This window comes from Danio rerio, chromosome 18 (genome assembly GCF_049306965.1).
Source record: "Danio rerio strain Tuebingen ecotype United States chromosome 18, GRCz12tu, whole genome shotgun sequence".
In the NCBI taxonomy this organism is placed as follows: domain Eukaryota; kingdom Metazoa; phylum Chordata; class Actinopteri; order Cypriniformes; family Danionidae; genus Danio; species Danio rerio.
The window spans coordinates 7,882,848-7,893,394 of record NC_133193.1 but is presented as its reverse complement, the minus strand read 5'-3'; the positions used below and the strand labels follow the sequence as shown (position 1 = coordinate 7,893,394).

At 35.5% G+C, this 10,547-nt stretch overlaps 1 protein-coding gene across 15 annotated transcripts in view; it reads right to left on the bottom strand.

Annotated features, from left to right (window-relative positions):
* lmf2a (lipase maturation factor 2a) overlaps window positions 1-10,547 on the bottom strand; it is a 35,077-nt gene that overhangs the window by 12,079 nt on the left and 12,451 nt on the right. For 6 of the 15 annotated variants that reach the window (XR_012393789.1, XR_012393795.1, XR_012393791.1 and 3 more), the window contains exons 6-14: window positions 10,162-10,300; window positions 9,450-9,584; window positions 8,518-8,623; window positions 6,550-6,646; window positions 5,274-5,456; window positions 4,391-4,559; window positions 3,922-4,033; window positions 3,692-3,800; window positions 1,262-1,702 (exon numbers count right to left, since the gene is read on the bottom strand). Coding sequence is in view for 3 of the 15 variants with exons in the window: in XM_073929538.1 (XP_073785639.1) it covers window positions 1,286-1,702; window positions 3,692-3,800; window positions 3,922-4,033; window positions 4,391-4,559; window positions 5,274-5,456; window positions 6,550-6,646; window positions 8,518-8,623; window positions 9,450-9,584; window positions 10,162-10,300 (1,467 nt within the window). In the remaining 12 variants the exon portion in view is untranslated. 15 annotated transcript variants of the gene reach the window in all.

The window sequence follows — 10,547 nt, the reverse complement described above, 5'->3', positions numbered from 1 at the left end:
GTTCCAACCCTAATTAAACGCACCTGATCCAACTAATTGAATCCTTCAGGCTTGTTTGAGACCTACAGGTTAATGTGTTGAAAGAGTGTTGGAACTAAACTGTGCAGAGCTGCAGCCCTCCAGGAGTTGGACACCCCTGATATAGGTAAATTAATAGATTTGCATATTTTCTGATTTATGTTTATGCTTTTGAATTGCATTATAAGACATTGATCGTTCCTCCAACAACTTCTGATGCAAAAAAAATTTGACAAATTGACTTTTATTAATATCTATTATTTATTCATATCTAATATTAATTAATTTTTATACATTTCTTCTTATACAATATATTGTTTCAAATATACTAAAATGTCAATAAAAACAGCAGAATTAAATTTTCAACGTCAAAGTGACAGATCCAAGTCCCATAATGCAATTCGCAACCTTAAATAAACGAAAAACACAAGTGAATCACAAAATATGGAAACCATCTAATAATTAAAGGGACAGATCACCCAAAACTGAAAATTCTGTCATTATTTACTAAATCTTTACTTATCGCAATCCTGCTTGACTTTCTTATTTCTGTTAAACACAAAAGAAGATATTATGAAAAATGTTGAAAACCGGTAACCATCGACTTCCATAGTATCTGTTTTTCCTGTAACACTTTATTTTGATGGTCTATTTGAGTATTAGTAGACTGTCTGCTTAATATCTGTTGATACTGCTGACTTTTAACTGACTATAAGAAACTTTGCAAGTACATGTCAACTTAAACTAACCCTAACCCCAACCCTAACAGTCTACTTATAATCTAGTGAGAATTAGTTGTCATGTAGATGCAATGTAACTTAAATTCAACCATCAAAATAAAGTGTGACCGTTTTGCCTACTATGAGTGAACAGTTAAAGGTTTCTTACATTTTTCTAAATATCTTCTTTTGTGTTCAACAGAAGAAAGAAAATTAGGTATAGAACCAACTAAGGGAGACTAAATAATAATGAGCACATTTCCTTTTTTGGATGAACTATCACTTTAACAGCTATTTTCTACAGTGCAGAGATTCATTTAATACAGGAATGTCCAAACTCGGTCCTGGAGGGAAGGTGTCCTGCATATTTTAGTTCCAACCCCAATTAAACACACCTGAACCAGCTAATCAAGCTCTTTTAGGTATACAAAAACTTCCAGGCAGGTGTGTTGAAGAAAGCTGGAGCTAAACTATGCAGGACACCGGCCCTCCAGAACAGAGTTTGGACATCCCTGATTTAATACCTTAGTAAGATGACCAAAAAAACCTTATTTTCTTTTCCTAAGGCTGTCTGCTTCTGTTTCTATATCTGCACTCTCCTTGTCTTCTTCCTCATTTTCTTCTTTATCTTCCTCTTCACTCTCTGCTTCTTCTTCCTCCTTTCCATCCTCCTCTGCATCATCTTTTGTTTCCTCCTCATTATGCTTAGTCTCCTCTTCCTCTTTGCATTTCTTCTCCTCTTCTTCTCCTGTGGGCTCTTTCTCTGTGTGTTGGTTCAGGAGTGATTGGTGTTGTTGGTGATGTTTTCTGTGCGGTCTCAGAGAGCTGAGGAGACACAAGGTCGCTGCCGAGATGAAGAGAGTCCAGAGCAGAAGAGGAGCCGGTATCTCACGCACATGATCTCCAACACATCGCAAAAATCGAGGCAATAGACCTTTGGAGACGTGCCTCGGAGGAGCCTTATCCTGATGGACAAACAAATGAAGAGTGGTTTAAATGAGCAGATATAGTCATTAGGATCTCATTATTACTAATGCAAAATTGTTAAAAAGTCAGTGTAATCTAGGGAGGTGTTGGAAAGACATTTTTTAACTTTTAGTCATGTTTGGTTTTCTTACTGAACCTGAAGCCCTGTTGGCAATTTTTGAAACTAGTCCTGAAAATATTGGGCTTAAAGGTTCAAGACACCCTGGAGGACTTTTATTTTTATTTTAACATATTTGTGTGTGTTGAGCATCAGTTAAAACAATGTTAGCACCTGACAGCTTTAATTGTGGGGAAAACTGGATAATTTGGAGCTTTTGTAAGCTAATTTCATCTTCCGGGATTAAAATGATTTTTGGGGCGGGATCAACATATGATATGTACAGCAAATCTGGTAGTGAAGTGATGATGCGTCAGTTTCTCATTATTATTCATAGCAAAATTTTCTTATCCTATGAGAAGACCCTGCTTCTTAATTATTCATGAGAGCACATGCTTTCCGAAGGCAAGGTAGACCTGCCAAGGTGTGATACCCAATGACTGGGTGAGACCATGTCCACACATCACAGATCGTATGTAAGCAGGGGCCGGTATAAGATTTTGACGGTATGATAACCTTGGATAAAAATATCACGGTTTCCAGGTATTGTGATTACTACTCAAAAATATATTCTTCTTAAATGTCTGAGTATAAAACAACAAGTTCTTTCGCCCTTTGAGCACAATATATTTTATTTTGAATAATATTTTGGAACAGTAAACATCTCCGGCTGAATAATTCAAATAAATGATTGACTTCTGCTGTCTTCATTAGTTTCGAAAACACAGATTTCTTTACAATTTAAAATGGCATCTTTAGATATCTTTTCTGCTGGAGATACTGTTGTTAAAAAAAATATATATAATAAAATTTTGGCTGTATCAAAACTCTTGACTTTTCCAGACCGCGGTATACCTTGAAAATGGTTATCGCCTTGTGTTTGTTTCCATGATCTACTGGGTTTGTTGCATGTTTTCCCCGCTATGCTGTCTGGGTCGATACAGCAAAGCTGTTGGTTTGCAGCAAGCTTTTTTTTTATAAAAAGAGCTGTACGAGAATTGGAGAATGGAAGACTTTGTCTTATTTAGAAGATCCGGTTAAAAAGATTCATTCGCGATCGCGATACAGAAATAAAGCTTACAGTAAGATTATGTATTAAATACATTCACAAATAAGAAAATGAAGGAAGTTTTTGCTATAATTTTAGTTAGTTTCAGTTAGTTTTGTATGTATACGATACAGTTTCAGTTAGTTTTAGTGTTTTAAAACTCGTTTTTATTGTCATTTCACTTAACGACAATTATTTTACATTTTAGTTTTTGTGTTTTCATTAACTATAATAACCTTGATTTGGGAGCTGCCTACACGAGAGACCTGAGAGCGAAGCCAAATGCCACTACGGGGTTTTTTTTCCCCAAAGTTTACTAAAAGAAATATCTTTGTTTCCTACCTGATTCGCGGACCTTGCCTTCATCACCCACACATTACAAAGATTGTGACACTGGTGTCCATTTCTTACATATTATGATAATTTATTACTCTTAGAGCAGGGGGATATTTCATCTGATAGACAGAATCACAAAAGGTTCCTTTTTATATAAATATATTTGATATTATATATAAAAATATATAATAATAATAATAACAACAACAACAAACACAATAATAATAATAATAATAAATTATTATTATTATTATTGTTGTTATTATTATACTAAATACATTATTATGATAAATATTAATTTCTGGATGAACTACCCCTTTAATCCATTTCTGCAAGCTAGTGAAAATGCCTTATAAACGTCACTGAATCAAAGTACTTTGCAGATAACAGATAATGAACTTTAGGTGTGTTTGTTCGCTTTCCCAGCTAAAATCAATATCCAAATAAAGTTACATTTTCGGTTTTGACTACAGATTGGCTCCTGACCTTTAAATCATGCTGAACCAGCATCTGTTCAAGGTAAGAGTCGCCCAGCTGCACTATGGGATAGAACTCTTCCACATACACTCGTCTCCACCATCGCTGAGGAAAAGACCTAAACACATCCAAGATCCAAACAGCATGCAATGAAGATTACACACCAGTTAGAGCAATCCATGTATTTTGTTCTGCATTTATAGACTGATGCATTATGGGAAATGTGTGCGTGTCCTCACCCGTCCGCTTTGGGCTCGCTGAACCAGTATTTGTAGCGATGAGCTCGCAGATACACAGGAGGCTGTTTGCTGAACGGATACTGAGATTCATCTGTCTGAATGAGTTTGACCACTACACAACACACACATATGAAATATTGACACACTATATGTAGCAGACATTCATCTTAAGGATTTTAAAAAGCATCTGACACTCGCAGGTCTGCATGACAGGTATAATACTGAATTGAACGTAGTGAATGGGACAGTCCCTTTAGATCAACCATCTCATTTTCAAAGGAGTCTCCAAATGAGACATACATACTGTAAATCAAAATTGTACAACACATCAAAACAAGACAAACAAAACCCCACAGTCTATAGCTTAAAGCAAACAGAAACAATACAGTATCTGGATACTATATCCTGAAATGTATCCGGATTAATGCTCAATTAAAACATGCATGCAAAAACAAGCCCGTCATCTCACCGTCTGCTTTGCCCTGCAGGAGTCTGTGCAGAAGGCTGCTGAACCAGGGGCTCTGTGTGTGTGGACCCAGAGCTGCAAACCACATCTGCCAGTCCAGCCTGGGCTGATGCGGAGTGACCACAGGGGGCGCTGCGCTCATGTTCCCCGGCTTATACATGAACTCGATCTCCTGCACAGACATTACAATGGAGTTTATGCACAGCTAGGGGTTTGTTCCCCTACCTATAGACTTCCAGTGAACAGTTAATGTGACTTTTTTCAATTTCACATGGCTCCGTTTACAGCATTGATGTTGTAATGTAAATAAAACATAATCATTTAAACAGATTCAAGCATTTATTTAGTTGTTCAGAGCATAAAGCGAGATGAAAATCAGAATCAGCAGGCGAGCGCAGAAACTCCATTGAAAATACTGGAGTAAAATAAATGTTCATCTTTTAAAGACATGGACAATATAATTTAATGCAGTGCTTCTTGAACATTCTGACATCTTCTTCATATCATATATCAATCAGGCAGTGAATATCACAGATTTTCAAAGAAAACAGACCTTAAATGCGGTAATTTTGTAACTGCATACGGTTCACCAGAAGTGCTTGAACTGAGTTACTGAAAATAAAAGTTCTTCTGCAAATACCCTATAATAAACAGCTACTCAACATGCTAAACAATAAAATAAAAATCACATTTAACAGCTAACCTGCAACAATAACTATAAAAAAACTATATTGTTAAATAGCCTAATGCACGGTAATGTTATTTTGCAGCACAAAATTCAGTGTTTTTAAATGAACTTCTCTGAAATGATTTAGGATTTCAGACCTTTTTACTTATGTTTTTTTCATTTAATATTTCTTATTTTGCGAGACACTTGTAAACTGACCGTCCATGTGTGGCGATCCATACTGCCCTCGATGACCACCTCTGGACGACCTCCAACCCCGGTCATTCTCCGAAAGAGTCCGTATGAGTTGGCCAACTGGTAGCGGTCAGTGATTTCAAATGCTGTCCGTATCCCAGGCCAGAGTTTACTGTGTGCATCATATTCAATGTAGGTGTAGGGAACCTGCACACATAATGCATTATTAGTCTTGCGTTATTATTATTATTTGCACAGCTTAAAAGCACAGGGAAAAAATAAAAAATAAAACACACACATATATATACACATTATATTTATATATATATATATATATATATATATATATATATATTCATTTCCTTGTCGGTTTAGTCCCTTTATTAATTCGGGGTCGGCACAACGGAATGAACCGCCAACTTATGCAGCAAGTTTTTACGAAGAGGATGCCCTTCCAGCTGCAACCCATCTCTGGGAAACATCCACACACACATTCACACACACTCATACACTATGGATAGCTTTCCCAATTCACCTGTACCGCATGTCTTTGGACTGTGGGGGAAACCGGAGCACTCGGAGGAAACCCATGCGAACGCAGGGAGAACATGCAAACTCCACACAGAAACGCCAACTGAGCCAATGCTCAAACCAGCGACCCTCTTGCTGTGAGGCCACATTTATATATATATATACACACATACATACATACATATATACATATATATATATAAAAAAATTGGGTACCCAGTACTGGGTAGCAGCTGGGAAGGGCATGCCCTGTGTAAAACATGCTAGATAAGTTAATTCCGCTGTGGCGACCCCTGATGAATAAAGGAATTAAGCCACAGAAAAATTAATGAATGAATAAAAAAATAATCCTTCAGTGGCAATTAAATCAAATATTTAAAATCAATAAATACAAACGGCATGAAAAAAAGTTTTAAGATGACTTTTTTTTCCTTAATTAGGAAAGTTTGTCTTGTGTATTAGACTAAATTTTTACTATAATTTACACAATTAAAGACACCCATTAAACGTCATTAAAGGGACAGTTCACACTAAAATGAAAATTTACTCAGAAATTGCTCACCCTTTACTTGATTCAAACCTTTTGGGGTTTATTTTTCTGTTAAACACTGAAGCAAATACATTAAAGAAAGCTGAAAACCTGAAAGCATTGATTTACATAGAAAAAAAAAAAAAAAAACTATGGAAGTCTATGGTTACAGGTTTCCAGCATTCATTTTTGGCTGCTCTCCCCACCTCCAAATATAACCCTGACAGGAAATGTACTGACCAGACTGATGGCAAACATTGAGACTGTCGCCGCAGCCATAACAGCCCATTGGATTGAGGTCCAGAGACGCCACAGCACTCCTTTGACACACGCACATCTGAAACACACATACACGCACAAAATCAGAAACATCTATTCTACCATCTAATGGACATATTGAACTAACACACCATGAATAAACCTGTAACCTGTTAGCCGTGGTTGACTATTAGACTGGTTTTTAAAACTATAGTAAGACCTTGATTTGCTTGTACAGGTGTGTTTGATTAGGGTTGGAGCTAATATTTGCAGGACACCGGCCCTCCAGGAACAAGTTTGGTGATCCCTGCTTCAGGGTATATGTGTATGCCTGTATTTGTATGTATATGTCTATGCATGTATGTGTATATATATATATATATATATATATATTAGGGATGCAACAATACAGTTAACCCACAGTTCAATACATACCTCGATTTTTTAGCACGGTTTTCGGTTCGGTTCTCATGGCTTGACATGTGTTTTTTATTTTTTATGCTATAGGCAATAGGAACAGTAAGAGGTTAAGGAGAAAATAATAAAATTTATTGCAATACTCATTTTGTTTTACTTAAAAGCCAAGAAAAGTACACTAGTTCCTAGTGTATTGTTAAAAAAAATAACAACACTGAAATCTCATAGCTGCTGGTAGCTCATGTACAAACTGGGGAACACATAAAATCCTACAGTTTGAAAATAAACACACATGTGAAGTTAATAAAGATAAATTGGCCATTTCAAATAAACATATTTGTACTTCAGTAAACATAAATAAACCATCTTAATTATCTTGGTGCTGAAAAAATGCGAGATAATAGTCTGTAACTCAGATCGAGTGCTTTTATAAAATGACAAAAGCCCACAGCTCCAATCAACCAAAAACGGCTGCAAATCTTTAGCAATAAACACCCGCACTGCCTTTATTATTTTTATACGTCTCTTGGAACCAGTTGGATATGTTTGCTTGAAAGATTCAGCGAGGGATTGTTGCTATTTGGAGGAGTTTATTACCTTCTCCGCTAGCCTTCAGACAGTGATATTGCTGGGTGATGGCGCTGCAGATGTGCAGTCATGGTTATACGTGTAAAACAATGCTTGCACAGTTACTTCTTGTTCACCGTTTTTTCTTTTATTGGCATTATACTTACCAGCAAAACCGAAATGTCCTCACACCGCAGATTTGAAAGACGCCGACGCTTTCTCATACTGTCGTCTCACTTCACCGCCGCTCGCAATGTTAAAGTGTGGAATGATGGTTAAGCTCCCCCCAACTTTAGAGCCTAGTGATTGGATATTTACACGCAAGGAGGAGTTTCCTAATCTCAGCTCATGGACTTACAGGCACCAATGTCAATTCGGAGAGATATGAAACACACAAATTATTTAAACGCAAAACCGAGAAAACCGCAAATCAAAAGCGCATATTGAACCGTGGAAGTCAATATTATACTGAGAACCGTGGCATCCCTATATGCAAATATATATATATATATATATATATATATATATATATATATATATATATATATATATGTTTTTATTTATACATTTTTTTTTTTATTGTCTTTTTGTTTTTGCTTTTGAGGGGGGGAAAAAAAGTCCATTAATGTTTGTACATTATGCTTTGTTTTACATATATTTAAAAAAAAAATAACAACCTATATACATTAGAATAAAACGAAACAAAACAACATTTTCCTAAAGCACACACCTACTGTAATGCGTTTTAAAGCGGACTCTTCCATTTTCCATAACTGTACTTATCACTATAACTTTCATGCCTGATTTAAATGAGGCTTTTACAGCATTCAATTAACCAACGGATCCGTTTGACCTTATTATGCATGTAGATTCACAGCATTTCAGCAAAGAAACATCTTTTCTACCAGGACGCCATCTACTGGACACACTGAACCAACAAACCATAAATAAACCTGTAACACTCACCTAAACATGGCAGTGATGATCTCCCAGGTGAGAGACAGCACACCTATCCAGATACTGGGCAGCGTTACTATCTTCAGAAAACCATTGAACTCAAAATAGGTGAATGCTAAAGAACAAGAACATAAAAAAAGATGAATCACTATGAACATTGAGCACATTTACATGCATGCCAATATGCAAAAAATACAATTTAATAAAAATAATAATAATAATTCACAAAAATTTTAGCCTACTAAAATGGGAATTTGTCTCACTTTAGATTTAACCCAATAATCCAGCAATGCATGTTTATAGGACTTTAATAAAGGGATAGTTCAGCCAAAAATTAAAATGCCTTCATTTGGTCTCCCTCATGTGGTTTAAACCCTTTAGGAGTTTCTTTCTTCTGTTGAACACAAAAGAGGATATTTTGAAAAGCATTTTTGTGCCAGCATTTGTCAAAATATCTTTTTTTATGCAAGTGTGTGTGTGTGTGTTCAACAGAAGAAACTCAAATGGGTTTTGAACAAGTTAAAGGTGGGTAAACGGTAGAATAATTCATTTTTCGGTGAACTACTGACACTTCAATGAATCGGTTTTCTATTAATGTCAAAATATACTAATTTGCGCATCTAACTCCAAGAATTGCACATGTTATGTCAGTTGTCATGTTGAATAAATAATAAAAACCAAAGAGTTTTTAAGGTGCAGCTTTCAGATTGTCAAATCAGAAGTCAAATTACAAGAACGCATTTTTGTAATTCTTTGGCTTGAGCTTGCAATATATTTCCTCCTGCTTTAAGGCCAAATGTTTTCTATGTCTGGATGCTCTTAAATCGGCAATTTACAGCACACATACAGTACACTTCTGACCTAACTCAAATAAAGGAAAACAGGAAATGTGCACTACATGCAGGCATAATGGAGTTAAAACTGCATTTAAACACACTCACCTGTTTTGGAGGAAACGCTTTTCTTTTCCCAGTCCACCTGCAGGTCGAAGTATTTGACAGTCCAGTAGCAAAGCAGAGCATACACACCAATCTCTAACATCACGGTCAGTGCAGAGAAGAGAGTCTGCAATGATGCTGAAAAAAACAACTAAAGTAATGAGTCGTGGCTGTCTGGACCCGGTTTAACATCTCATCCTAACATGTTTTCAGCATAAAGCAATGTTTACAGCTTAAACTGAAAATACACAGCATGAGCCGGATATCTAAATAGTTGGAAATGTAAAAAATATAAAATTGTCATTAAACCAAAAATATCTATAAAAAACACCAAAAAAAGTAATAAAATAGTAATGAAAAACATACAATTGGGTTTCATTCTGTTTTTCTGAGTTTTTTTGTTTTTAACTAGTAAATTCTACTAAATATGAATTTATTAATGCTATATTCAAAGAAACCTGAAAAACATTAATCAGCACAACACTTTTCACCTGCAAAACCAATATTTCCTGACCAGCGAATCATATTAGAACAATGTCTAAACAATCATGTGGCACTTACAGGTGGAGTAATAATGCAAAATATTCAGGAATTAAATGTATAGAAATAAATAAAAAATAAAAATATATTCACATAAAAAACAGCTTTGTTAAATTCTGCTAATATTTCACAACATTACTGTTTTCACAGCAAATAAAAAGAAATGTGTCCATACTTTTCTCTGTCTTCGTTGTTGGTCTGCGGAGCCAGAAATTGACATGTTGGTCATCCAGCAGTGACAGACACAGGGTGATCGTAAGAATATTAAAGAAATTATAATTCCCAGACAGGATGATCAGAACCTGAAGTAGGACCTATAAAACACCAGTGCGTCAAATTAATGGATAAACTCAATGCAGCATTCTCAGATCCTGAATAAACATATGCATACACACAAGAGATGCTGATTTCCCATGATTGATCGTCATTTAAAGGTGCTGTATGTAAGTTTTTGAAAAAAAAAAAAGAAAGAAAAGTTAAGTTATTTCTTAGCCACATATCTTAAATAATGTTTGTAAATCTAGAATTTAAATACTTAAAAAAAAGTTAAAAATTTATAAT